We start from the raw sequence: 27582 nt of genomic DNA, 5'->3' as shown, positions 1-27582 counted from the left end.
AATATTGGTTCAATTAAATGATCGCACCGTGCATTATGGCGATCGTTCTAGCCGAAGTTATATTCCGTTCCATCTCTTCCAGCTCGACCTCCTGCGAAGGATACTCACACTCGGCACAGGACTGGCGACGCAGCTGTAAGATCTGTTTGTGCTTCTTCCAGCACACGATGCCAGCCGTTGTCACCACCAGCAGCAACATTCCTCCAACGCCGTAAAATATAGCCGACCACAGGATACTCTTACAGAACGGTAGATCGTGATGCGACCGTCTAAGATCCTTCACCTCCGTGCTCATGTTCGCGAGCAGATAACCGAACAGCTTCCGCACCTTGTCCGGCCCAATGCTGAATCGTCCGGCACGGCCAAAGATCCACACGTACTCCAGCTTGTTGTGGCCGATCTGAACGCACGAGAATGCCAGCAAATAATCTTTCTCGTGCAGACCGAGAATCGTCGTGTTTAGAAGGGTCGTGCTGCCCCGCTGGCCACTGTCGGGCATATGCGTACCGCGTAGTTGCAGTTGGAACGGTTGAAAGCACTGCTCCTTATGCTCGAGCACAATCACGTACTTGGAGGTGTAGTGTTCCTCTACTTCCTGCTTCTTGTCGAACAGCGCCTCGAAGCGCACATTGGAAAAGTAAAGAATTTGTCCATTTTTCCCTTCGAAGAACCGAATTAGAAATGGTTCGAAACGGATGGCTTTCAGGAACGGACAGCGTCCATACACCATGGTGCCTTTGATGTGGACGAGACAGCCCAGCAGCACCGTCACGATTAACTGCCACATCCTTTGTCGATCGGAAACGTTCGATTGCGGCGTTCCTCCAGGGAGTGGTCCACGCGCACCTACTGGCTGGATGAAATCGAATCGAAATTGGAAGCATTAAAATATTGTTACTGCCGTTGGATGGCGCCAGTTGTAATTAGATCTGCACAGATTCCTGATAAGGAAGGTGTACGGTACCACATACCGATTACGTATTCCAACTGTTGGGCCCCGCGGGTATCTGTGCCATTCTGTGCCGCTGGGTGGGAATATCCACACGGGGTTTGAAAGTCCACATTTAATTGCTAGGCAGGCAGCAGTCTGGCTGTCCACGGTGACAGCTGGCATATGATTTAGGGGACGCCCGCAGAAGCAATGTGGAGCCCAGTTTAATTTTCATCTAAACTTGGGCACATTTACTTCGTCGATTGCTCTGGAGCGCTCGAGCACCAAGCAATGTGCTAATGGAGCGAATGAGAATAGAAAAAGAATGGTAAAAACTAATGAAACATATAAGTCCAGCAACGCCTTCACAAAGCCTCCACGTCGGATTGTCTGATGGTAAATTGAAAAACGGTGTCCTGTCCTGGTGCACTGCCGAGCTTACGTTACGTTGATTAATTGATATTGCATCTGTACGCATGTTTGCCGCAGGCCATTCACGCATGTATCACCCCAAAGTTCGATTGTCCGCTTAATGCTCTGGAATATTGCAAGTGAAAGCATAAGCTGGTGCAAAGCTAGTTCTTTAGTGGAAGGTACTGCATCAAGAATAATCCTTACCATCTATACTAAAATAATAATATTACTGTGATTATTTAAAGATATGTCAATTTTTTAATAAAATAGGGCAAAATTCATACTTTAGACGGTTTAGACGAAGCGCAGAAGCACGAGATCATTAGATCACCGGGTGCTATTTACTGCCATTACCTTCTCAATGTATTCACCCTCTTGTAATGGTGATGGATGTTACCTTCAGAATGACCTATCTATTTTTTTATATCTTCTTTATTATTTGTACGATAACAAGTATGCAAACATTATTGATATTATGTCATCAGCTGCAGTCGCCGTATCTCTATATCAGTTCATGCGTTGTTCTCTCCTAAAGGGGGGTTTTCGAGCAATTGGGGAAAAGGAGTGACGGTATGTATGTAAGCCGTGGAGAGTAATCCTACCGCGTGTGTATTTTGCCATTCCTTTTGTTTCAGTTCCAGATATTTCATCAACAATACGAAACTGACCTATCGGCACACAAAAGGATAGTAATCGCTCATTAATGCCCAGCACAAAGCACACAGGGGAAGTTTTGGAAGCAACATAATCCGTTAACACAATGCTGCGTTACCATCCGGTGGCACACGTTCACACCTTTCTTGCCCATTGCACAGCTCGTAACGATGCACTATCACGCCAGCAAGCAGGTATCCTAACGCGGCCAGCGGCAATGGTAATGTGCGATCGACATAATGCGGTTATAAGGTTTGCATTTATGGACACGGAGGGACGAGGGGAGCGGGAGGAAGGGAGAGAAAGAGAGATAATGGATTCCAATTTAAAAAAAAACACAATAGAAATATGTATAACAATTGTTCTGCCGATGCGCTCGGTCACACGATCCATGCTCAGACGGTGTACTTTGAAAAATCGTCCACACGATAACTGATGCCACTGTTTGCACTGTTGGCGGCCGAGCTGAGATCGTTTGCCGAGCCACCGCCCTGCTGCAGCTGCTGTTGCTGCTTCTGCTGATCCTCCTGCTGCTGCCCATATCGGGAGCGAATGTTTTTGATCTTACGCAACCGTTCCAGCCAGTTCGAGGCGTACGGGCTCGAATTTTTCGTCTTCAGCGACTGGGCAACCAGTGAGGCTAACTGTAATCAAAAAGAGAACGTTTTAGGAAACATTTTCTTAATAGCATAATGTCCCCCAGTGGATGACTCACGTTCGCATGCAGTGCCATCTGGCGGGCCAGTAACGGTGCCGTATGATCGGAGACGATTTTCGTATCCCGCGTCACATGCTGGGCGATGTCGTCCTTCGAGCGGATGAAAACGCGATTGCTGTTAAGCTCGATCGGCTCCACAATTACGCACGCGTAATTATATTGACCCTGTAAACGAAAACCCCCATATCAATTAGTCCACATCGGCACAGGAACGGACTCCTTCTTCGCATGCTAGCAAACAACTCACCCGGATCGTTTTCAGGTCATACTCCTCACCACTCTCGTTGTACACGATCGTGACGAAATCGTTCCCGATGTGCTTCTTCTTCTCGTTACAGTGCGGATCCTGCCGCTTGTTCGGCATCAGTGTCGCAACGTGGAACGTTAGCTGCACGATATCATCCTGGTAGATGTACGTGAACGCACCGTCCTTACCGTTGCTTTCGAGATCGATGAAGATGTTCTTCTCTTTGGCGTCCTTGATCGCGACCAGCGTACCGAGACTACTCAGAAACTCCGCATACCGCAGGCTGCCGTACCGGTTTTTCAAAATCTCCGTCTCGTTCCCGGCCTGACCGGGCCCCACATACAGCACGCCGATCTTGTGCATCTCGAACGGCGGTATCAGATCGAGCAGTGCGATCGCCTTCTCCGGATCTTTGTCCATCAGCAGCGGACACTCGCTGCCGAACTGGCCGTGGTGGTACAGCTGCAGGAAGACAAAGCTCGGGCTGACCACCGTCCGGTTGATGTGCTCGTTGCGCATCCGCGACACGTTCGCTGCGCTCCACTTCGTACCGTCGCGCGAATAGTGCTCCCGCACGGTGGAAATGGTTTTGGACCGGCCGCGTGGCAGGTTGTCATTATCGTTGGTGGCCATACCGCCCATACCGAGCAGGCCACCGCCCATGCCCGAACCACCCATCGCGGGAAACGATGGCGATGCGGTGCCGGAACTGGACTGCTTCAGGTTGGTGGTGTTCCGTGCAATCAACCGCGGTGATAGTGGTACCGGCGATTGGGGCGGTTTGCTCGTCACCTTCTCCATCGGCAGCTTCAGGCTGAGTGCGGACGAGGATGACGTGTGCGTGATCGGGTGCATCGCGATCGGTGCGATCATCTGCTGGCTCGCTGCGTTCGACACGGTGGCGCTTTGCGAGTTGATTGCTTCGTTCGATGCGGCCCCACTGTCGGTGAGTGCGCGCGTTGCTAACGTGGCATCGTCCGCCGAGTGTTGTTTGCGGGGCGCCACCATCGAGGCGGGCATCGGATCGAGTGTGTTGGACTCGGGCAGCGAGGTTGTGATCGCTGTCGCCTTGTTCGCACTGAACTCGGCTTGATGCTTTGCCGTGACCGTGCCGCGAACCGTGGACGGTGCAACGGCCGATGCGTCGTGCATGTTGCACTGCTTACGCAGGGCCGTCGGTGGTGGAGGCGTCGAACCGGCGATTTCCTCCGGAATTGCCTCACAGCTTACACCTTTACCGTAGGCGGATTTTTTCTTCTCCACCACGGCGCCTTCGGTGTTCTGGCCGGGAGTTGTTACCACGGCTGAACCCGGATCGCCCCCAACAGCGGCCACCATACCGGCCGTATCCTGTCCCACGTTCTCTTTCGCTTTGCTCAAAAACTGGCTGTTCCATTTGGTGCCCATCTCGGGGCTTGAGTTGACTCTGCGAACCGGTTTGCGCGTACGGCCCTCCGTATCGTCGAACATGACACCCTCGGTGCCATCGTATCGAATTCTTCGCCCATTCCCATCACTATCCTCGTCATCGTCGTCGTCCTCGTCTTCATCGTCGGAAGCTAGTGCGGTGTTCGACTGCTTGCCGGGAATGTTAATAGGGCCCGATCCGCCACCACTCAGCGATGCACCCTCTACACCTCCCGAGAGGACATTCTTCAGCTCCTCGTCCTCGCTCTGTTCGTGTTCCTCCTCTACCGACGGTTTCTTTTTCGATTCCGCTTTCTTCACCATTTCAAACACTTCGTCCGAGATGGACACTTTTGCACGCGTGTGCTGGTTAACGGTGGCTTGCTGCACGGAAGCGCTCATCTGTTCCGCACTGCCCAGGTTGGATGGTTGTATGTCACCCTCGGACGTAAAGGATGGGCCGGCTGCTAACCGATCAACCATCGTCGCCGATGGAATATCAGCACTGCTACCGAAGGGTGTGATTCCATCGCTGCCGTATGGTTGCTGTCCGCCAGCGACCGTAAGGTAATCCGTTCCGACCACTCCACCGCCGACGCTGGGCGCAAATAGTGAGGTAAGATCCTGCAGCGCTACATCACCCCCGAGTATATCGTGCGAAACTTGCGTTTGGATGCGTGTGATCCACGAAGTGAAGCCGGTCGGTCGGCGTACGCATACTTCCGCCCAGCCCGTACACACGCAAGCGCACGGTTGCACCGGCTTGTCGAACCCGATACCGGACGAGGATGAGGAACCACCGGTCAGCGAGCTACTGAGCTGCTGCGGTAGGATCAAACGATTGCCGATGGTGGCGATTAAACCTGGGGGTGCCCGCGGTGCTACTAGTGAGCTGGTACGTTGCAGCTGCAATTCCCCACCAGCCGAACCCACACCACCCATGCCCGGGCCAATTGTAGGGTCCGCCGAATCGGGGTTACTTCCACGGCGCGATAGCGCTTCCAGCGATCCGGACGAGTAACCTTCCTGTGAGCCTTGGCGGAAAAAGCGATTGCCGGCTGCTGTTGCTCCAGTGGCCGCCAATCCACCGGCAGACACGGGACCGTGGGCGGAGTGCGGTGCCGTTGGGAATGGTGTGGCCGCTGTCGAAGATGAGGTCGAACTAGACGTCGTCAGATCGGTGCTGTCGGATTCATTTGCACTAAAATGATAAAAAAAACGGCCGCACAGTATTGAGGCGGGTTTTAATATTTTTTGCATGTTGAAACACCTGTGTAAATGGGTTTTGGTTTAATTTAAACTGAAAAATAATGAGGACCTTGGAATTTGTTGAAAACAATTTTTGACAACTCGAAAGTAATGACTGAAGAAATGTTTTAATTATTCTTTGTTTGAAAAATAGCATTTAGCAGACTTGTGTGTAATTTAATGTAGTTAAATGTAACTAGAACTACCGAACCAGTCTTTTTGAGGGGTAAAATACTTTTGTTAGTTAAACAACTCTAACGTAGTTGATGCATGAGTTTAAGAACTCTTAGAAACTGCTAACGAACTAATTTTTGAAAATTAATTAATATTGATTGAAATAGTTGGAATTTCTAATGTTAAAGGCTGTAAGCTGTTCGACAGTACTTGATGCCATTCTGGGTCATTATCATACTCTAATGCCTACCTTAAACCCAAGCTATAAGAATCGATAAATGAACCATTTAATCCTACAGGTAGCGTAACGTAACAAATGTGCTGGAAAGGGCCAAATCGGTTTATACTTGCATGCAGCAGATGAAGATGATAATCCGAATCGAAGGACATTGGTTAAAAAATGGAGGTGGTGGTGTTCGAACAGAACAGGTGGGAACAATTACCCCGACACAACAGCAAACTATCGATCTTACCTACTGTGTTGCAAACTGGCTTTGGTATACCTTTTATTCGACGTCGATGCCGACGCAGGTGTCATCGGGGCCCCTCCATTGTCGGACGGGTACAAGGTTTTGCCAGTACCCGTACTACCACCGTCCGCTCCCAGCCCTATCCCGGACAGTCCGGAATCTTTGCCGGACGAGGCACTGCTAAACGGTGGTTCCGGTGAAAGCGGCTGTCCACCACCGACCGTCGTCGTGGTGGTTGCGGTGCTTGCGCTACTATTCGACTTCGACAGCAGTGCATGGGTGTTGGGCTGGTGCGGGTACTGCTGCTGATATGGAACCAATTTTGCACTACCGGGTTCGACGCCGGCTCCGCTGCCACTGTTCGTCGCCGACTGGCAATACTGATGGCACCGATCGCACAGCCCGTTCCGGAAGGTGACACCCGAGCAACCGCTGGTCGTGATGGTGATCAGATCATGCCCAACCAGCCAGGTCATTGATTGACCGCCGGATAGCAAAAATTCGGCCGATGGCAAACGCTTCGATATGCCGGAGCAGGGCGAAAACGTGTGGCGCACCATAAAGTCAACGCACGTATCCGCCAGCTCACAGTGGAACCGATACATATCGTCGTTGCGCGGTGAAATCGCGTATACCTTCTGCGAAGGTAGCTGTGCGGATGATTGCGCGATGGACACGGTCGATCCGGACGCGGTGGATGATGCGACACCGGTCGTTCCCGATGGTCGCTGGCCCGATTGTTGCTGCTGCTGCTGCTGCTGCTGGGATTGCTTCTGTTGCTGTGCCTGCTGCTGGATGCGATCGCGACGGCGCGAACTTTGCTCCGTCAGGCTGGAGCTACGCTTGCGCTCGGACGAGTCTTCGTTCACCTGCGAGAACGCTCGCGATCCATCCTGAAACGGCACGTGCACGTACGATTCGAGACCCTGCACGATAAACTTCACCAGCTGGTGGCGCATCGGCAGTTTGCACTTGATGAACCAAGCCGCGACAACGTAGTGCGCCAACGAAACCGTATAGTGATCGTACCGGAACGGGTTCGTAAATGGTAGCGACATCGCCATCACGCACATGTACGTGCGCATGGTAAAGTTGCCGAACCGGAAGCTCGGCACCAGGATGAGCGTGGACAGAAATTCCAGCACCGGCAGTGCGACCATCTTCGTGCCCGTCATTTTGCTCAACTCCAGCAACAGGTCGGCCATCTTCGGCATCAGCTGTTCCGGCATCTCGAGCAGCAGGATCGTTAGCATGCGGATGCATTCGTGCGGACGACGTGAAATTAAGCCCTGCTTTAGCGCGTCTATGATGTTCTTCTGCGTGTTAAAATCCAAATGCTGATGATACATCGCCAGACTCGACAGGGCGGGTAGTATCAGCTCCATGTAATCAGACATCTTCGGTACCATGTTCGCGGGCAGCTGCAACTTCTCCAGCTGCATCTTATCCGTGTACATGCGGTAAAGTGTTCGGGCAAGCGAATCCACATCGTTACCCTGGATCAGTGCCTTGTTCTGCATCACGCTGGGCAGTTCCGTCAGCACAAGCTGTATCACTTCCCAGTCCTTTTCCTCCTTCAGGCACAGCACGATCACCTGACAGCCGCGCTTGATCGAGATCGTCGTGAGGTTCGTGGCCGGGATGCGATCCATTGCCTTCGAACCGGCCTCGGAACCTCCGGTGGCGGTCAGATTTAACTGGCTAGTCGATTGGCTCGACAAATATGGTTGCGGCTGTAAGCTCTGATGCTGGTACGGTCCCTCTATGCCTAGGTAATGCGAGAACCGCACCCGATTACCGTCCTCCAGATCGGGATAGCCTATATGGAACGAACCGTTAGCGCGTGCCTTCATCATCCAGGAAAATATCCGGTAACGAACGGTGGTCACGTTGGCCAGCACGTGCGGTCGCTGGTAGTGCAGTTCGAGCAATCCGATCAGCATGCTATACACACGGATCGCGTGCAACGAAGGCAACCGGTACAGCTTCACGATAAACAGCCGTATCAAACCATCCACCAACAGAATAATATCTTCGGCATCCTGCTCTGTCCGAACGACCTGATTTTCGTCGTACGGACGGTGCAGTAACTTTTCCACTATTTCCAGCAGCTCGATGCAGCGTTTTGTTTCGCAGTGGATTGTAAACTCGATTAGCGTCCTGGCTACCGCCTTCCTTACTTCGGCATCTTTCTCCAACGGTACCGTGCCCAGATGGACGATCACAATGCGCTCGAGTATTTCGTCCTCGTACGCCGCTCGGTTGGCAGTCATTATCCGTTCGAGGGCTTGTATCGCGTAGATTCGCACGTTACTGTTCTTCATGCGGTAAAATCGATCCATAAACTGGCACAATTGTTTCAACCACTCCGACCGTGTGGCCGATATTTTGCTGGCCCTATAGTCGATTAGCTGACGGACCGATGCTTCCGGTCGCTCGGTAGACACGTGCTCGATCAAAGCGTACACTTTCTCCGGGTCCGCGTTCATGATGCCCTGCTGCAGGAGCGTTTCGATCATGTTGAGCGTTTCGTGAAAATGTGTCACGACCGTATGTTCCGCCGGTAACCGATGTATGGCGAGGTTGTGCGAAATCTCCGTCATGATATCGCAAATAATATCCCACGTTGGCTCGTTCAACTCGTTGCCCGACTTTTGTATTAACCGATTCATGCTAAGTATTACTTCGTACGTGACAATCACATGTCTACTTTTCAGTGCCTAAAAGACGGGACCCAAGATTAATCAATATTCGCACATGTTAAGCAATCTTTTTTAAAGGACACGCTTTTACTTACATTCCAAAAGCTGGTCAGCACTAGCGAAGGCGAACAGTTAAGGATCGGCACAACGCTGATACCCCACAGTCCGACGTTCGTGTGAAAGATGGCTCCCCGGAGCAGCGCATCATCCTGGTGGAAGGCCGGATTGTTCAGTATGTTACACATCGTTAGCAGCGTCGCATGTCCGAGTGCCGTCCCGAAGAGATTCTTCATAATCTTCCAAGAGTGTTGACAGTACGCCTCCTGGTTAACCATCCGGCACAGGATGATAATGAACAGCGTGAGCGATTCGTTCGGTATGATCGCGTAACAGATGAAGCAATCCAGCACCGACAGACACAGCAGTATCGTGCTCGTTTCCTGCTTGTTGCACGTCATGTCGAAAATGTACGACACAACGCCGACGAGAAACTTCGGTTCCAGGCTGGCGGCATTGTACTTGATCAGGTTAACGATCAGCTCCAGCAGCGAATCAATCAGGCCCGCATCGTGGATCGGTTTAATCCACTCGAGCAGAAACGGGCCGATTTCCTTTTCGAAATGCTGAATGTTCTTGCCCGTCTCGGTGAGCAGCTTCAGCATATCCAACCGATAGGAAATATCTTCCGGTTCGCTGTGACTTTCGATCACGCGATAGAACTGGGCCCGCATCATCCCCAGACTGTCGTACTGCCCCTGTATGAGCTTGCAATAGAAGGCCAGTGCGCACTGGCGTTGCTCCATCAGCTTGTTGCCGACGAGCAAGTCCTTTGTCAGCTCCCACAGCGACTGTACTGCGTCAGGTTCGAGCCGGGACGTCATCACCTGTTCGCCAAAGTCTCGCAAAGCTTTGCATCGTTGGGTGACGGGTGTTTCTGGCCGCAGCTCGCGTTCCAGTTCAGGCGAGATCGGTAAATCATGACGAGAGCTTGACACTAACCAGAATAGAGGGACGAGCGAAAATGGAATCAAATGAGCAAAGCGCCTTAAATTGCTACACCCGAAACTTACCACTGCCGGGCTTGTATATGCGAAAGAACTGCTTAATCTTGGACAGTTGGTTTTCCCGTTCCCTGGCAGTCATCTTGCTGGCCGTACTGCACCGGTACCGCGTGCGCGTTCACTTCGGCTATGGGTTGGTAACGGAGTGCATCGGTTTGCAGAGGGCTGAAATGTTTATTGGCTTTGTGAAGAAGAATATCGATGGATTGACTATTTTTCACTCCCCAGCACCACCAAACCCATCTTGATCTTCTTGCTTTTTTTCTTTAGGAACGGCCTTTTGACACTTTACCGACCGTCGGGCTGATTCGCAGACGTCATGCGACAGCTGACAGCAAGGGCCAAGGTTAATAGAACATTTGCTGTCAAACGCATCGCAACAAATGGACGTCGCAGGGCAAGTTGACAGCTCGCCCAATCTGGTTTGAAACCAACCGCCGCTAGCAGTGCCGTTTGTGTTTGTTGAAAAGAACGCGCAGTGCAACAGTGCCCCAGTGTGAGCTTGTGTGAAAAAAGATGGATTTTGACGAAAAGAAGGAAAATATTCAACCGCTTCGAAGTGGCAGAAACGTGGAACAGCTCGAGTATGCATTCGTTTCAGCGGAACAATGGGAAGAGGAACGAAAGTAAGTTAGTTTGTGCGCTGTGCTGCTGCTTCCTGTTGACACAGGGATCAAGATGGAGAACAATAATCATTGGTAACTCGTGCATTATTGCACTTCTTCGAACAGGGCTCACGAAAAGGAAATCGACTGCTATGATGGCGATGATCCTCTGCTTCCGTGGTATGAATACTTCTACTGGATGGAACAAACGAACGTAAGCAACTTTAAGCCCATGATACAGGAACAAACCCTTCGTCGGTGTGTACAACTGTTCGAAAATGATCCACGGTACATGCAAGATCATCGGTTCATTAAACTGTGCATAAAATATGTAAGTTTCACAAGTTTACAGCTTACTGGGTTGGCGCTTAACTACTTCATTTTTCATACGAGACAGATCGATGCCCAACCATCTCCAGTGGAGCTGTACAACGAACTGTACAACCGTGGCGTTGGCACGCTGTGTGCCGAGCTGTATATTGCCTGGGCGTACTATTACGATGCTGTCGATAACTTTGCCAAAACGGAGGATGTTTTCCAGAAAGGTTTGCGGGCCGGTGCAGAATCAAAGGCTGACCTAGAACAGGCACACAAAATGTTTGGCTTTTCCATGTCGCAGCGCATGTTGTACAAGGACGAATGCAGTAAGCTTAAATTTCAATCCTCCCTCGACGAGCGCCGTAATGCGCTAACTTCGTTAAGAACGTCGCGCAAGAAACATGTCGGCAGCGTCCGCACCGGGTTAGCGGTCAAAAGCTATCAACCCGGGATCGTCCAACAGGAGAATGTTTCAAGAAATGCGGTCCACACCAGCAATGCGCCATCGCATGCGATCGTATTTACCGACGATCCTGGCGCAGCCGAGCAGGGTAGTTCCATCGTTCGGCCATTTTCCAGTGTTCACAATGAGCCGGAAAACATTATCGATGCGGCACGAGTGGCCAAAATGAAAACCACAGCGCACAAAAAGGCAGGCCTGTTCGGTACGCATCAATCGCCGTCGTTCGATATACCGGTGGATAAGGAAGAATTTGTGCCGATCCCGGTACTGGTGGACAATTCTTCGAAGGGAGTTTCACTGTCGGCACAATTTTGTCGCCGTAACAAACCACAAACTCCCTTCGAAGTTGGCATTTGTGTGGGAGATCCGAAGGAACGTGCTATTCCAATGTACGACAAGATTCGACTGTACTGTCGGGCAAAGGAGCATAAAGGTACGGCTGGGGGAAAAACCGAATATTCTCCAGAGGAGCTACGCGCCTATGGGTATTTTGTGCGACGAGGCATTGAGAATCCATTTACCCAGGATCAAGCACGGGTGTGGAGTCGAGGATATGATGTCGGTATACGTCTGCATCCGCTGCATGTATCTAGCAGCAGAACAATCGAGTCTGATAAGATTGCATTTCAAAATCCAAAACTCGACAGCTGTGACAGGAACATTCAGACCAAAATTACGAACATTTATTCAAACCCAACCGAAGAACAATCCCTCGAAGAGCTGCTGGTGGAGCGATGGTTAAAGGGGAAAATAAAAAGTAAGCGTAAATAAGATAATGATTTGCTTGAACATAGAAACTAATGCTGCCATTAATATTACTATCTATTTAGAGTGCATTGATAGACGCTACCAGGATGATATCGATCCGGTGGATATGGATGAAACGCACGTCGAATCGAAGCGTATATCCATGGGTCCGGCACGATTCAGTATGGCTCCAACAGCGCTTCTCAACGATGGCAATATCCAGCCTCAGATACGACCACGTAAATCCATGTTTCCCCTGCATCCAACCGGACTGGTGGCTGCCAGCATACAGGAAGAAACTGAAGCAGAGCTGCAAAATCGAAGCACTAAAGGCAATGAAGCTAATACAATACAACATTCCTTACGGGCGTTGACTGTGCAATCAAAAAAACGTCCTTCGAATGAAGTTCTTCAGCAAGAGGTATCGAAAAAGGAGGATTCCACACCAACCCCACAGAAACATCCCATCGCAAACGATCCTGCACCGCAAGATCGGGATGAGGGAAACTCTGATACGGAAAGTGCCAGCCCATTGCCAGTAGCGACAAAGATAGTCGAAATTTTTGTCGACGACAGTGATGAAAATGAAGAACAAGATGAAAAGCTGCCAAACTTTAAACCACCGAATCCGCTAACAAATGATTTCGTTCCATTGCAACAGCAACAATCCTACTACCCCAATGATACCTGCTCGACTCAAATGTTTAACTTGTTCGTTAAAAACATTAGCACGCCTGTCGCACCGGATCGTAAACTGACGCCCGAAATGCCTATAACCTCAACGGCGGGTTCATCCGCAAAACGAATTGTCGTTTTTACGGACGATGAGGAAAATGGGGCCGGAAATGATCAAGAAAAAGGGCCGGAGCCGGATCGGGCGAATCAGAAACATGCGAACATCGGAAACCTGGCAGCTCCCATGTCCATACCGGGTGCTGTAATAAATGACGAAAATGCTGTGCCTTTGATGGACAATATAACACCACCGTCTGCTTCTTCTGGGTGCAATAGCACACAGAGCCACAAGCAGCTGTCGACGATCATGGAGCGAACGGAAACGAGCACCGTCTCATCGACGACGACTGGTGGAGTTATCAAATCACCGACTGATACACTGGTAAATATTAAGATTAGAAAATTGCTTTTACTTTTCTAGGGCTTCATCATTTCGGTTATTGAGAATCAGAAAAAAAATCAGATCTTGAACAGTGGCGGCCTACAAAATAGTGAACCAATATTTTTTCATTCGATTTCTGCTAGTTACGATTAAATGATTACGATCTCATGTTATCCTGTTTGTTTGCTTCTGTTAGGCCAATTCTCCGGAGGCAGGTTACGAAACCCACCTCCCATCGGTATCGTCCACGAAACTAGCTTTTTGTGAACCAACAGAACCGGCACGGAAATCGGTTTTCACTTTACCTGGTGACGACGGGAAAGGATTCTGTATACACATCGATAGCACCGAAACTATGGCCAATATTCCACTAAAGCGTATGCCCATACCTGATGCACCAGCAACACAGTCGGATGATAAGGAGAATGTGCTTGTGACCCGCGCTGCAGGTCCTCCCGCAGCACTACCGATCGTTGTTCCATCCGTTTTTCAACTCTCCGAAGACCCAACAGTCAGTGGGTTCGGTTTCATAGGTCCGGGCGCTAATAGGAATGTCTCGCACCTGTTTCAACGCGAATTGGAAGCAAATTCAATTGCCTCCTTTAGAATGGCCACAGAACGTACCAATACCATACCTATACAACTAGTAAAACCTCAATATATGATTCCAGAAATCAATACTATCGCCCCGTCGGGTTCGTCGATGAAAAGTACTTCCAGCAGTAACAACGCTAGTACCATGCTTACGAACACCTCTTTGTCGCCATCAACAATTGTGAATGTCGAACAGAATACGGTGGAAGCAAAGAAGAAAAATAATTCCCTGCTGGATCTGCTTGATACAACGTTCTCGCCGAAAGTATCGCCAAACGGTGGCAAACCGAACGGTAGCAAGCGCGAAACTGAAGCTACCCCAAAAGAGGTTGAAGGACGCAAAGAATGTTCGTTCGATGTGGACGATTTTATCAAGTCACCTCAACCGAAAAGTATGACCGAATTACCGATGGCCCCGATTGCTCCACTAAGCAACTGTAATGATTTGTCATTTCTGGCTATGCCACCGATAAAGATGGAAAAATCGCTCAACATCGATGCAAGTCTTGCGTTGCCCAGCTTCCACATCAGTAAGCCACAACAACCGGCAAACGCGATTGGAAAGGTGGGACGCATAGATTTGGACGACTTTCCTTCTCCAGTACCAGTACCAGGAACTAGTAATGTGCGTACATCTTTCGATGATATCAACACGGTGGCATTTTCCCTGAACATTAACAGTGCGGTCAACTCAACCATCCTACAGGATGGAATTAAAACTCCTGGGAAACAAACGCGTAAAGTGAACCAGCATCCGGACCATTCGAATTTGCAAATTGTTGATGTGCAAGGTGGCGTGGCCAAGACGAACAGTTTCCTTATGCCGTCACTTCCAGCAGCAATGAAGCAAAGCACTCAGCGGGTGTCAAACGTTCCTCAAACTCATTCGAGTAGACTATCGCCGGTCGACGGTGAAGGCGATGGCGATATTTCGATTTATATTCCCCGTCCTGCGATCTCGCAAGATGCTGAAAGATGGGACGAAGATGATGAACCGGTTGAAGGTCAGCTAAACAACGTGTACCAGTACAAACCGGTCGATATGGATGCTACCATGCAGCAGATTAATGCCCACGTGTTCGTGGATGACATTGATCCGTTCGAAAAGCAACTGTTGGATGCGTTTCTGGATAGTGTCGACTTTACGGCGTACATAGCAGAGCTGCCCTCATGCCAGATGGTGAACAAGGTGCAACCCCTGAGGAAGGATGCGCATGTGGTGGTGAAGAAAGATGATGTAACATTCCAAGTACAGCAAAAGATCGGTAAAGGATCGTTTGGGACAATCTTTAGGTACGTATCTTTACCGATGGCTAATGGCAGTTTCCGGTACAGATTGTTTTTATTGCTTACTTTTCTGCAGTGCCACCAATACCTCAACCGGGAAGAAGGTTGCCTTGAAGCAGGAACGCCCTGCAAACCTGTGGGAGTACTACATCTGTTTAGAGCTACGTAGCCGTATCGAAAGTCCTGATATCGTAAGTGGCAGTTGCATGTGAAGGAACTTTAGAGTCTTAACTGTTGTTTAATATTCCACCCACTCTTCCACAGCTTCCCGGTTTCATGTCTATTGATTACGCGATAATTGGCAATAATGCGAGCATTTTCGTATCAACGTACTCGCGATACGGCAACATTTTGGATGTGTGCAATCTGGTTAACAGTGTGACCAACAGAAACATAGATGAATTCATCGCCATGATAATCACCACTCAGATGCTCTCCATAGTCGATCACTTGCACAGCTGCCAGATCATTCACGCGGACATCAAGCCGGACAATTTTCTCTTCATGGAACCGTAAGTGATGGTTGCACAGGAGGTGCGGCAATTTTGAAATTAAACAATAAAAAACAAATATATCCCTTTATTACACAGCATTGCACTCGGTTCAAAGACACCATGCATTCAACTGATCGATTTCGGTGTCAGCATTGATATGAAACGCTTCCCGGACGATGTGAGATTCAAAAAGGTACCCTGCTTGTTGTTTTCACACCTAGCTAACGCTGGGCTTGATTTGTCCCATCGTTTTATAATGCGGTTTTATTTATTCTTTTACCGTAGGTTATCACAACGGAAAACTTCACGTGCATCGAAATGATGGAGGATAGACCGTGGACGTATCAGCCCGATCTGTTCGGTGTTGCCGCCACCAGCCATGTGATGCTGTTTGGTAAATACATGCAGGTGCAGAAAAATATTGCCAACTGGGGCATTAAGACGTTGATGCCCCGATACTTTAAGAAGGTCGTTTGGGAGAACTATTTTACCACGCTGCTTAACATACGCGACTGCGATCATTTGCCGAACTTGCAAAAGCTGCGTGCATCGTTCCTGGAGGAGATCACGCTGCACGAGAAGTACATTCAGACTAAAATTTCCGAATTTAACCACGTGCTAACAGCAAGCAAGTGAAAGACGTCTTATCACAGGTGAGAAGTATCGCGCTAAGCAGTTTATACAATTCATTTTAACAAAAGATCTTCATATTTGGTGGCTATTTGTGGGAGCATTTCATTGTAAGTAAATAAGAGCAATACATAAGATTGAAAGAGGGAATTTTAACTGAACCGGATAACCTAGCTTAGGATAAATTGTAATATTAATAACAATCATATACCCAACAGTAAAATTATCGCACTGTAATATTCGTGCATTATTCACTTCAAAAAATGATGATAATCCGTATGTAATCAATGATTTATTCACAAAAAAACACACAAAATTATAATAATTATAGAAGGTTTTAGATAATTCTAGCCCAAAGGTAAATTCTATTCGCATGTTATACAAATTATTTGTGACCAACGGATGAGTTTGAATAGAGCTGGCCTACGTGTGCACTGTCGTAAGTCAAGGTATTTAAAAATGTCATTCACAAAAGATAAGCAAAACAAACACTGTTGCATCAATTGTTTACCTTTAAAAAGGGAATCCAAAACAAATACAACTAAACAACTCTCAGTCAAAAAAGAATAGATTAAAGCTTACAGCTGATAAAATATAAATGGAAAGATCAAGAAGGAGCTGACGACAATCGATGTTCCAGATGTAGAAAAAGTGGTTATACAAAGCAAGTCGACAAGCGGACCGGTAAGTATGTGGGTTTAATTCTCCGCCTTGAACCATCTTCAAATGATACCGGTTAATTCTCTTATCATTACGGACAGCAGTATTCCTGCTGGTTCTTATTCAGATAAGCAATGGCTAACAATAGCTTCCCCTTACCCATCAATCAACTGTGTTTTTGGCATTCTATCGACTGGTGAAACGTGTGATAATCTGTCGAAGAACTTCAAACTATAAACAACGTTCTGCCGGCGAAGACACACGCGTAAAATGGACACGTTCGTAGAAAACTTTCACGCTAAGAAGGACGTCGAACGAATGGAGTACGTACCGTTGGGACGGACAGGTTTGAAGGTGTCGAAAGTTTCCTTCGGTACGGGTACTTTCAGCCAGCTTTACGGGTAAGTCGAACACTTGCCAAGTGAATGTGCAATCACGGCATTTGAACTAAACGCAATTTTGTGTTTCCAGTGACCTAGATGAGGTGAAAGCCGTGGAGGCTGTAGTGTTTGCGGCGAAGCAAGGGATAAATTACTTCGATACGGCACCATTCTACGGTCAGGGTCGTTCGGAGGAGGTGCTCGGAAAAGCGTTACGGGCAATACCACGGCAAGCGTATTACGTCGCAACGAAGGTGGGACGCTACGAGCGAGACTACGGGCGAATGTTTGATTACAGTGCGGCTAAAACGCGTGAAAGTGTGGAAAGAAGCTTACACCTGCTCGGCGTAGATTACATCGATGTGGTACAAATTCACGATGTAGAGTTCGCCCCGAACCTGGACATTGTACTGGAGGAGACTCTTCCCGCATTGGAAGCACTGCGCAACGAAGGAAAGTTACGCTTTATCGGCGTGTCCGCTTACCCTCTAAAAGTCCTAAAGCAAATCATTTCCAAAGCTGCTGGCCGTTTCGATACCGTACTGTCCTACTGCCGAAACACACTTTTCGACGAGGCACTGAAAGATTGCGTACCATTCTTCGAACAAAATCATTTGGGCATTATTTGTGCATCCGGTCACGGTATGGGGCTACTTACAAACGGTGGTCCACAACCGTGGCATCCAGCCGATCACCAATTGAAATCAGTTTGTGCAGAAGCAGCAGAATACTGCAAGCAGCAATGCATCGAACTCGGTAAGTTGGCCATGCATCACTCAATTGAACTGCCCGGCCCGGCAACGTTTCTGGCTGGGATGCAGACTACGGAATTGGTCAACATCAATCTGGACGCATACTTTAATGGTCTGTCGAAGAAGGAAGCGGAAGTGTTGGCTTATCTAAGGGAGAGGTAAAAAACGGAACATATCACGCCAAATGCTAAATGGTTGTGAAATAATATTCTATTTACTTGCTGTTTCAGAGTATTTACAAAAACGAACAACACACACTGGGAGGGCGTTGAGCTGGAGTCCTACTGGGCCGCTATGAAAGCGGCAAGCTAGAATTAAATGTATGAGCGGGTGAACCAGATCTTATCAAAGTTGGCTGTTGTACAGCGATAATCAGCAACGGGTGCGCTTTTTAAATAAACGTCAAATCGAACCACATGGAAGCTTCGAAACGTCATCCAGATTGTGTTCGTTTTTGGAGCGGTAGCAAATGGAAAGAAAGGAGGAGGTGCTGCAGGGGTGCCTGGAGAACTGTGTTTTTGATTAACGTCGTGTACGTTTAATTTGTCTCGGCACGCAACAAGTGTGTACTGCTGCGTTGTTCGCTGTGTAAACTTTGTGTTAACGGTGTGGAAATACGGTTCCGCGGTACAGCATGAATCCTTCCGAATGGTTTAGTGAAGTGTCCAACGAACTTTGGCCGGGCCAATGCTTCTCGGTGAAGGTAAAGAAGGTGCTTCATGAGGAGCGGTCCAAATATCAGGATATCAAGATCATTCAGAGGTACGTAGTAGCCGTCTGTGCCGGCGTAACACAGGAACTAGTGAGGATATTTATTCCATTTCTAACCTTCCAGCGAATCGCACGGTGTGGTGCTGATTCTGGATGGCATCATTCAGTGTACGGAACGGGATGAGTTCGCTTATCAGGAGATGATTTCTTTCCTGCCGCTCTGCTGTCATCCAAACCCGCAGCGCGTGCTGATCGTCGGCGGTGGTGATGGAGGAGTCGCACGGGAAGTCGTAAAGCATCCGTCCGTGCTGGAAGTGCACCAGGTGGAGATCGACGAACGGGTGGTGGAACTGTCCAAACAATATCTGCCCTTCATGGCATGTGGATTCGAATCTCCCAAACTGCGGCTAACGATTGGCGATGGGTTTGAGTATATGAAGCAGCACGAAGGTGCCTTCGATGTGATCATTACGGACAGCAGCGACCCGATCGGGCCGGCCGAATCACTGTTCCGCGAGTCGTACTTCGAGCTGGTAAAGCGTGCCCTTAAACCGGACGGTATTATCTGCTCGCAGGGTGGCAGCTTCTGGCTGGACGCTGGACATGTGCGGGAAACGCTCGACTACTGCCGGAAACACTTCCCGCGCGTTACGTACGGGCTGGCGGCCGTTCCATCGTACCCTACCGGTCAGATCGGGTTCTTCATTGCCAGCCTCAATCCGGTAAGCTTCACACGGCTGTAGCAAAAGTGCATTTATATTAATTCATTTGTTGTAAAACACCACCAGGAAACGGATTTCAGGGAACCGTCACGTAAGTTTGCGGACACAGAAATCGATCAGATGGGACTGCGGTACTACACGACCGACGTACACCGGGCGGCCTTCACACTGCCAAGGTTTGCCGCAAAGGCCCTCAATCCGTAGGCTTCCTTCTATCTCTTTGTTGTAGCTCGTGCCTCTTATATTGGTAATGTTTTACACGATGCAATTAATGTAACTTTTTTTAAGGTGAAGAACAGATCTAAAGTGAGAATTTGCATTTTAAGGAACGAGAGATTATGTCCAGTACCTCCCCAATAGGGGAAATGTTCCGCTTTGTTTCAATAAATGTTAAATGGATATCAGTTTTTTAATATAAAATCATCATCGTTTATTATATTCTATTTAGCATCTGTACAGCGCATCGCTTAAACTAAATTGTTTAATCTGTAATTGTTCTAAGTAATAGTTAACAAATTTCAAATTCTACGCTCCCTCCCCTGACTAGACTAACGACAACCACTTGACGTTATAAATTCGACTGTTTATTTTTTGCTGCAGCTGTAGCGAAACAAAATGTGTTTATCAGCAAAACTTCTCCACGCACTTGGTCTAGCGGGGGTCATGTTAGTCTGACCGTCATGAAATCCACTATCTGTTACTCATGTTTCAACTTGAATGGTTTCGCTTAGCTGGGTTTTAACAACCTGATCGTCGCAACTGTTTTAATCTGTTTTGTTAACGACCTTCACGGTAGCATTGAATTGGAAGTCCAAGGGGAAGTTGGCTTAATTTATCAAAATCGGAATGTAAGGTGTCTTCTTCCTCATGCAAGACGCTTTAACAATCAACAATACGTTTCAGTTGAATCAATAATTAAATTTTATAAAGAAAGTCAGAAATGGAACCGTATTTCCAGGAAGTTAAGGAAACAAACAAAAGGTTTCTATTCAAAGTAGACAAATGAATCGGTTACACAAAACGATGCATATAAATATGGTGGTTTATAGTAGACAAGCGGGGAGCGCGCATGGTTGAAATGTCTTCATATGTACATTGTAGGAAAACACAAATTTTAAGTTTACAATATCATTTCCACATACCGTGCCTTCTTGCTAACTTACACAAACAAGTTCTTAGGAAGGTTTTCTAATCGTGCATTTAATCAAGCCCTAAACTATCGACAGCTCTCCTTCCACTGAGCTGACCTAAATCATGAACCTCCCCACACCGCATAGCCCCGGGGGAGGGATTTAAATATATACGGGTGATGTGATGTACAATAATGATATAATTTATTTCTCTTAAGCGGGAAAAAAAGAATTCTACGACGTCGTCACAGGAACTGATTGTGTGAGTTCCCTTTACTCTACTGCTCTACTTTAACCTCTAGGCATTTCCCTTTTAGTAAATCTCTTTATCCATCGTTCCATTTTTACGATGTTTCTACGATGTTTGCCCTGCGCCTCGGTACAATGCAAGGGAGGGGTTATTTTGCTAGTTTTGAGTGTCCAAATGGATATCCAACAATAAGGAGCACACACACACATGACGTTGGGTGCGCTCCTGCCACAATTACTATTCATATCATTCATTCTTTACATCCCAACACGCACACTGGGCAAAGCGTAATAGTATTAGTAGCAGTAGAAGTAGTAGTAATAGTATTAGTAATAAGAACCAAATTCTCCTATTGCTTCTCAGCGACAGCTGTTTGTTGTTAATCTCTTTTTGCTTGCTTCTGTTTTTGGAAGTGATCTACTTTTTACGATCCATACGGCGGTTGTTGATGTTGTTGTTGCCATTGTTGCGACGGTTCATATTATTGATATTACCCTGTCCGCCGCCAGCGTTGTTGCCATTGTTACCGACCATCGGTGGACCACCGCCGCCACCGCCGCCCCCATTGTTATTCCATCGATCGTTGTTGTTGCGGAAGTTGTGTCCGATGCGATTGTTGTTGCGCATGTTTCGCATGTTATTCCCATTGCCCTGGACCCACGGTGGCAACGGTCCATTGTTGCCGGGCCCATCATTTTTGTTCACATTCCCCATCGCCAGGAACTGCTCGAACGGCATGTTTGGTGAAACGCCCAGCAGCCCCGGCCGCATCATGCCCGTCGGCGGTGGCCCCGACTGCGGTTCCTGCGGTCCACCGAAGGGGCCACCTTTGGGGCCGAGAAACATCGGTGGCATGTTGGGTTGGTGGGGTGGCGGTATGGACATCGACCCGGGCAGCACACCGATCGGTGGCGGTACGTGCAGCGGAATCGGTAGCTGCATCGATGGCATCGGTCCACCAATGGAGGGTGGTGGAATGTTCGTCGACATGGGCAGCGCCGGTGGTGGCAGATGGTTCGGTACGGCCTGCACCTCACAGAAGGTGACGGAATCGTCGACGTATACGTTCAGGTAGGTGAGAATCTGTTGCAGCATGTTGTTCGTGCTGAGAAACTTCATAAACTCGCTGAGCTGTGCGGTCGACCGTTCCGAGTTGTGGAATTTCTTCATCTCCGTCGACAGAATCGCCAGCTGCTGGTTGACCATGATCTTGTGCTGGGAGCCGAGATCTTTATACCAGGCCGACTTTTGCAGGATCGCTTGTACATCGATCTGTGGCATGGAGTTGCTGGCGGCCGCACTACTCTTCATCGCACCAAACGGACCACCGGCTGACTGTTGTTGGGCTGCTGCTGCCGCTTCTTGCTGTTGCTTTTCCGCGTGCCGTTTGCGTGGATCTAACCGCGGACCGGTGCTAATCACGGGGGGTTTGTTCGCGATCGGGAGGGAAGCAGTGCTGCTGTGCAGGGGTGATGTGTTAGGGTTCGGATCGGGAGATTTAATACCGTCGCTGGTATCGTCCCTATCGTCATCGTCGTCACTCTGCAACCCGAACAGTCTCCGCAGTCGGGGATCTTTCGTACCGACCGGCCGTGCCATCGAACGGCGTAGTGTACCGTAGTTGGGTTTCGGCACATCAACCACATACACCTGCGTGAGAGAAGTTTGGAGAAATCGATTAAAAATAAAAGAATTGTTTACATTAGACAAATGAGAACTGAGATCCTCGTGAAATATGCTTTACCTTATAGTGGATTGGTGCGTGTGACCCAATCGAACCATCTATTTCTGTGGCCGGCACATAGTTGGCCATCATCGACTTGAACGGGAACCCTAGCTCACTCGATGCTTCGCGTCCAATAGTGCCGCTTCCGGCGATAGAGTAAGGATCATCCTCCGCAATGTTTAGCGGAAGCAGTTTATCCGAACCGTACCGGAAGGGTGTTGCCATTGGCGAGCTTCGGCCACCGTCTGATGACGCATTATCCGAGTCGTACCAGTCATAAATCGACGAACCGGTGGTTCGCTGCTTGGCCGTGGCGTTTGATTTTGCCGATGGTGGTTTTGGTTGCGCCGGTGCACTGTAGACCGAACTGCTGTTCTGCGAGTCTGCCATGGATGGTGTCCAAACGTCCGAAGAAAGGCCCGGTAGCGTTCCAGACTGTTCATCCTTAACCGCTGGCGATGGGGATCGGTGTGATCGTGGCGATTCATTGCTGTTCTGCAGGTGAAGAGTTTTATCCACCGTACTGCTGCTGTACTTCAGTATGTCTCCAAGCCCTTGGGCATAGTCGATTTTGGGCGGTATGAGCGGTGGTAGAAGCATCGTTTCTTCCCGATCTTCCTCCATACTTCCCGTTGCTCCTTGGTGCTTCTCTCCCGCCGGCGGATCATTCTCATCGGATTCTTTCCTGTCCTCTTCCTCCTCCTCCTCATCGATGTTAATCTTCAGATGATTCTCATCGTCGTCATCCTCGTCGTCCTCCACCTCGGGAACATTCAGTAAAGAATTCGAATTGGCTGCTACCGCATCGAGATCTTCCTCGTCCAAATTCGAATCCTTGATGTACTGCGAATAATCCACCGTGGGTGGCTTAAGAAGCGCACTCCCACCCGATAACGTCTCATCGTGGATGGTGCTGTTCAATTTACCCGGTTCAGCCAATGGAAGCACTCGCATGTCAACGTCTTTTTTGGTGCTATCGTGTGCGTTTGATTCCTCCGCGCCCGGTAGCGTACGCATGTCGAGATCTTTCGCCGTTTCCGTCAGAGGGCGGCTTCGTTCGTGGCTCGCCGCTGCAGAGGCGGAATGTCTCTGCGCATTCAGAGCCCTCACTTGCAGGTCATGTATTTGCGTAATGCTAAGCCCCAGTTCGTTCAGTTGCGCCACCGTCAGCTGGCTGATCTCGTCCAGCGTCCTAATGCCCATCTGCTCGAGATCGCTTATCTGGGCCGGTGTGATGACACCGGCCAGCTGCATGTTCATATCGCCTCCACCCTCACACGACGGTTCGCCGTCGCTCGATCGGCCACCATCGTCCAGACGCTGCTGCTCACACCACCGGGACTTGCGGGAATGCTTTGGACTGAGCATGCTGTTGCTGTTGGGCGGATGCGCCGTAACCACGTCCAGCAGTGAAGGAATTTTGCCACCGCCCGGCAAAGGGTCTGGCTTAACGCCGTACCGCTCTTGCAGTTTGCGGTGGGTGGCGCCCAGCATGTTGATTGCACTATCGCGACTAATGCGCTGAAAGGTGCCAAGAATCTCCTGCGGTGCCGTTTCGAGATGCTTCAGCAGTATGGCTCGCAAATCGTCTGAGAGTGGCTCACCGTGGCTGAACAGACACTTGTCCTTCTCCTTACACTTCATGCCCAGGTAGTAGTACTTGCAGGGGAAGTCTTTGTGCATGTACAGACACTTTTCCCGCTTCGCACAGCAGTCCATTAGGTAAAATTTACATAGCTCCATCTTGCGCGGTCCCGTCGGTCTATGCTTTTCGTCCTGAAAAGGTGAATATAGAACGGTCTCAAATATAACGTCATATTCTACGAAGTCCTATAAAGTTTTGCTAAGAAACTCTGAGTTATGTCCATAACGTCCACAGCTATGTCCAAAACTAAATCTGTCCAGTTATTGATTACATCTATGTCAGTCTAACAAGGCCAAACACCCTCAACAGAATACTTACATCCGAATCATCCCGTTTCCGTTTCCGGCCATCCCGGTTTGGTTTGCTGTTATTGCTTCGCTGGCGTGATTGTTTCCGCTTCTTACGGTTATAGTCCCGCTCCCGTTCCCGCTCCCGATCGCGCTCACGCTCTCGATCACGTTCCCGCTGTTCGCGGTCCCTTCTACTCCCCCGATAGTGTCCATCACGCATCGCCGAATCATCGGACGAATAGTGAGTTTCATCCGCCTCCGAATCGGACCGTCCCGAATCCCGGCCCATCAGGTGCTGCGGGCTGCTACCGCGCACATTCATCATTTCATACTCCAAATCCATCTCCCCATCGTCATCCGGTTCTCCGCTCAGTCGCTGCTGCTTGCTGCTGTGCTGCCCGTCCCCACTCCTGTTAGGTTTCTTGCGCTTCTTCGATTTCCGGCTGGAGGAGGATCCCGAAGGTACGTCACCTTCCGCCTCATTCGCGTGGTGCACCGACAGTGGCATCGGAGGCAGTACGCCATCCTTTTTGAGCGCATTGGCAATGGCATTCTCAATGTTTATCGCAAAATCATCCACCACGAGTGCGGGCTTTTTGGAAGAGCGTTGGCCTTTGTTCGTCGAGTGGTTCGTGTTTTCGCGATTGTTGGCCGGGGATGGTTTACCTTCACCATCACTGTTTGCGTGCTGAGCGTCTGGTTTCGGCTCGTACTCCAAGTAATCATCTGGAGTCGGTGGAACTAGCGGTGGATCTTCCGGCTGCACCACCTCATCATCATCGTCATCTTCGATCTCACCGTCCTCCAAATCTTCTGGATCGCTCATTCTGTGGCAGACCTTTTAGATTAGAATTTTCAAGCGATCTTCCTGCGATCAAGTGATCCTTCAAAACCTATCACAATGGGGAGAAAAGGATAAAGACAAAGCAAGGATATACATCAGACAAAACGATCGGTGGCAACTAAAGTGTTCATAGCATCTAACGATAACAAGAATTATGGCACTGTGTGTTTAATTATTGGCATAGTTGTTCCCCGCGTATCACAATCGCAGTCATAAAGTCCCTAACGAGTAATTGGCGAGCAATTACTGCGCCATTTATCGAACGTGCTGTGAGTGTTGAGAATCATACATAAAAACCGATGCGGTAAACAAACATTTGCATAACATTGAGCATTTCATTGGATCATTCCAGCTGGTGGCAGCATATTTTCATCACACGTGCGATGCATTACCCTACACGGTATGAAAGGACAAGGTCATATGTGAATGTGGCGTGTGTGTTTTGATTGTTCGATGGGCACAAACATTAGACCGCCCCGGGTCTCATCTTTCCATGCGTTTGCCGGGAGAGATGAGCAACATACAATTCAAAATGGCTGAAAATAAAGTGTCACATTATTAAACAAATTATATGTTTCACGTTTCATATTATGCTACAATATTACCGCAGAAGAGAGACCTTTTTGGGGCTGGTGCTTTTACATAAAATCAAAACAACACAGCGAAGATAAATATTGCCCATCACACACATGTGCAGGTGTGTGCGTGCAGTATTGCCGTTAACGTAGAGGGGAAAATGAATATTCGCCTAGACGGGGACAGAGTTCATTTCTAAAAATAGCTTCCAAATGAGACGGTATTACCGAACGCTTCTCTCTTCACACACCGATGCACCGCAAAAAAAAGGAAGGCGCTAGAGCGCTAGGAGAGGTACAACGACAACAAAAATGTTAATGGTCTTCCTCTATTACATTGTTCTACATGCGATTGAAATGTTGCACTGATTGAATCTGCACGTGGCCAAAACCTGGAGGGAAAATGGAAGAGTAATTACATGCTACTAAATCACTGAATTTTGTGTTGCAATATGTCGAAATACGATCCAGTAAGCACAGAGCAGACAGACGACGTGACGTCCCTGCTGTGCCTGCCGTTAACTACTGGGAAGAGAGCGCGTGAGTTGTTCCGTTTCTTTTCGACGCATATGGTTCAAGCCCGTGCACAGCAACACACTACTATCGCACACACTGCAAGTATAATTTTTCTCGATCAGGTCAGCGCCGTTATTGAGAAATTCACATCAAACGCTCACACTCTTGCACGATAAGATGGTTGTATGTGTGTGTGTGTGTGAGTGTGTGGGGGGAGGGAGGATTCATTCTCGCCGTTTTCTCCTACCTTTCCTTGTGGCTAACTTCTCGAATAAAAGATGGCTACCGATTCCAATATCTTTTTTTGTACTGCTTTATCCTTCACAAACTTATATCGCTTGCTCTTTCCTGTGGCCATCTAATGCCTCGTGTTGTTTCGCTCATTGATGCACTACGGTTGAATGGGGGACATTAAAGTTTTTTTTTGCCCTTTTTGTCCTTTTTTGCTAAGAACGTAAAAGATTGTTGCAACATCGTGTCAATGAAAAAATGACCTTTTTCCAAAATGCAAACGAAAAAAGATGTTTTGCAGAACTTTACGCTGGAAAAGTACGTACGAACGAAACGAAGCCTCGCGCGATTTAGTTGCTCACTTTCCAAAAACACATAATTTTTACCCTGCAAACGACAATTATACCTGTGCTTCGGGTACCCGACGCTGCTGACGATGGCCTAAATTATCGAAATAATTATCGGCATATCTCCGTAGCAAAGCGCTTGGAACCGAGGAGACAGCTGCTGCTAATCGATCGCTTTTCATGGACAAAAACCGATAGCCACCCGGGGGGGACGGTTGGATTTTTCCCGTTGGCCAACCAAGATGGGCCGTCTAAATAATGGGAAAAGCCAATTTCACGTCGAATCCCCGAGTGTATTATCCAGCTTCTGGGCCCATTTTTCTCGAAGGTCTGTTTTTTTCACGCACGACGACGTAGGTAGGAACCGCGCCCAATCATGACGCGTCCGGGACCCAGTCATTCCGACAGGTGCGCCATAACCCTTGGTATTACGCGATTATTTAGCAAAGAGTTGAAGTTTTATCCGAGTAAGGTATACCGTGTTCTGTTCGTTTTTTACAAACGCTCGATTGACTGTTGCAC

General features: G+C 48.7%; 5 protein-coding genes across 6 annotated transcripts; 3 read left to right on the top strand and 2 right to left on the bottom strand.

The window, feature by feature from the left end:
* Positions 1-1785: 1785 nt before the first annotated feature.
* LOC128310437 (tuberin) lies at positions 1786-10234 on the bottom strand. The gene is made up of 6 exons (XM_053047080.1): positions 10036-10234; positions 9061-9959; positions 6267-8983; positions 2965-5572; positions 2715-2882; positions 1786-2643 (listed from the first exon to the last, which is right to left on the bottom strand). Exons 1-6 carry the CDS (start codon positions 10106-10108, stop codon positions 2395-2397), a joined length of 6714 nt encoding a protein of 2237 aa, XP_052903040.1. The 5' UTR covers positions 10109-10234; the 3' UTR covers positions 1786-2394.
* A 308-nt stretch (positions 10235-10542) lies between these two features.
* LOC128310683 (uncharacterized) lies at positions 10543-16694 on the top strand. Its single transcript, XM_053047381.1, has 9 exons — positions 10543-10652; positions 10758-10962; positions 11029-12169; positions 12243-13276; positions 13473-15163; positions 15234-15348; positions 15422-15669; positions 15748-15844; positions 15937-16694. Exons 1-9 carry the CDS (start codon positions 10543-10545, stop codon positions 16285-16287), a joined length of 4992 nt encoding a protein of 1663 aa, XP_052903341.1. The 3' UTR covers positions 16288-16694.
* Positions 16695-16840: 146 nt separating this feature from the next.
* On the top strand, positions 16841-18503 carry LOC128299851 (uncharacterized). Of its 2 annotated transcripts, none has more exons than XM_053035970.1 (4): positions 16841-16965; positions 17046-17342; positions 17413-18231; positions 18304-18503. In XM_053035970.1, the coding sequence occupies exons 2-4, from the start codon at positions 17212-17214 to the stop codon at positions 18383-18385; spliced, it is 1032 nt and encodes a 343-aa protein (XP_052891930.1). In that variant the 5' UTR covers positions 16841-16965; positions 17046-17211; the 3' UTR covers positions 18386-18503. The 2 variants fall into 2 exon arrangements, with proteins under 2 accessions (XP_052891930.1, XP_052891931.1); XM_053035971.1 differs by having other exon boundaries at positions 16875-16965; positions 17043-17342.
* A 56-nt stretch (positions 18504-18559) lies between these two features.
* Positions 18560-19921, top strand: LOC128299852 (spermidine synthase). Its single transcript, XM_053035972.1, has 3 exons — positions 18560-18835; positions 18909-19506; positions 19573-19921. The coding sequence occupies exons 1-3, from the start codon at positions 18708-18710 to the stop codon at positions 19708-19710; spliced, it is 864 nt and encodes a 287-aa protein (XP_052891932.1). The 5' UTR covers positions 18560-18707; the 3' UTR covers positions 19711-19921.
* Positions 19922-19924: 3 nt separating this feature from the next.
* On the bottom strand, positions 19925-25700 carry LOC128299850 (protein suppressor of sable). The gene is made up of 3 exons (XM_053035969.1): positions 24576-25700; positions 22631-24388; positions 19925-22536 (listed from the first exon to the last, which is right to left on the bottom strand). Exons 1-3 carry the CDS (start codon positions 25371-25373, stop codon positions 21304-21306), a joined length of 3789 nt encoding a protein of 1262 aa, XP_052891929.1. The 5' UTR covers positions 25374-25700; the 3' UTR covers positions 19925-21303.
* Positions 25701-27582: the final 1882 nt, after the last annotated feature.

The sequence above is a fragment of the Anopheles moucheti genome, chromosome 2 (genome assembly GCF_943734755.1).
Source record: "Anopheles moucheti chromosome 2, idAnoMoucSN_F20_07, whole genome shotgun sequence".
Taxonomy (NCBI): Eukaryota; Metazoa; Arthropoda; class Insecta; order Diptera; family Culicidae; genus Anopheles; species Anopheles moucheti.
This window is presented reverse-complemented; position numbering and strand designations above follow the sequence as displayed.

Bases quoted from the DNA above. Each gene is read 5' to 3' on its own strand.
- LOC128299851 (XM_053035970.1), top strand. From the start codon at position 17,212: ATGGACACGTTCGTAGAAAACTTTCACGCTAAGAAGGACGTCGAACGA. The intron at 17,343-17,412 runs GTAAGTCGAACA...TTGTGTTTCCAG, and splicing joins ACTTTCAGCCAGCTTTACGG to TGACCTAGATGAGGTGAAAG. The intron at 18,232-18,303 runs GTAAAAAACGGA...TTGCTGTTTCAG, and splicing joins TTGGCTTATCTAAGGGAGAG to AGTATTTACAAAAACGAACA.
- LOC128310437 (XM_053047080.1), bottom strand. From the start codon at position 10,108: ATGACTGCCAGGGAACGGGAAAACCAACTGTCCAAGATTAAGCAGTTC. The intron at 8,984-9,060 runs GTAAGTAAAAGC...CCCGTCTTTTAG, and splicing joins TGCTGACCAGCTTTTGGAAT to GCACTGAAAAGTAGACATGT. The intron at 2,644-2,714 runs GTGAGTCATCCA...TTTTGATTACAG, and splicing joins AGATGGCACTGCATGCGAAC to TTAGCCTCACTGGTTGCCCA.
- LOC128299850 (XM_053035969.1), bottom strand. From the start codon at position 25,373: ATGAGCGATCCAGAAGATTTGGAGGACGGTGAGATCGAAGATGACGAT. The intron at 24,389-24,575 runs GTAAGTATTCTG...TCACCTTTTCAG, and splicing joins GGAAACGGGATGATTCGGAT to GACGAAAAGCATAGACCGAC. The intron at 22,537-22,630 runs GTAAAGCATATT...TCTCTCACGCAG, and splicing joins ACGCACCAATCCACTATAAG to GTGTATGTGGTTGATGTGCC.
- LOC128310683 (XM_053047381.1), top strand. From the start codon at position 10,543: ATGGATTTTGACGAAAAGAAGGAAAATATTCAACCGCTTCGAAGTGGC. The intron at 13,277-13,472 runs GTAAATATTAAG...TGCTTCTGTTAG, and splicing joins AATCACCGACTGATACACTG to GCCAATTCTCCGGAGGCAGG. The intron at 15,164-15,233 runs GTACGTATCTTT...ACTTTTCTGCAG, and splicing joins TCGTTTGGGACAATCTTTAG to TGCCACCAATACCTCAACCG.
- LOC128299852 (XM_053035972.1), top strand. From the start codon at position 18,708: ATGAATCCTTCCGAATGGTTTAGTGAAGTGTCCAACGAACTTTGGCCG. The intron at 18,836-18,908 runs GTACGTAGTAGC...CTAACCTTCCAG, and splicing joins GATATCAAGATCATTCAGAG to CGAATCGCACGGTGTGGTGC. The intron at 19,507-19,572 runs GTAAGCTTCACA...AAACACCACCAG, and splicing joins TCATTGCCAGCCTCAATCCG to GAAACGGATTTCAGGGAACC.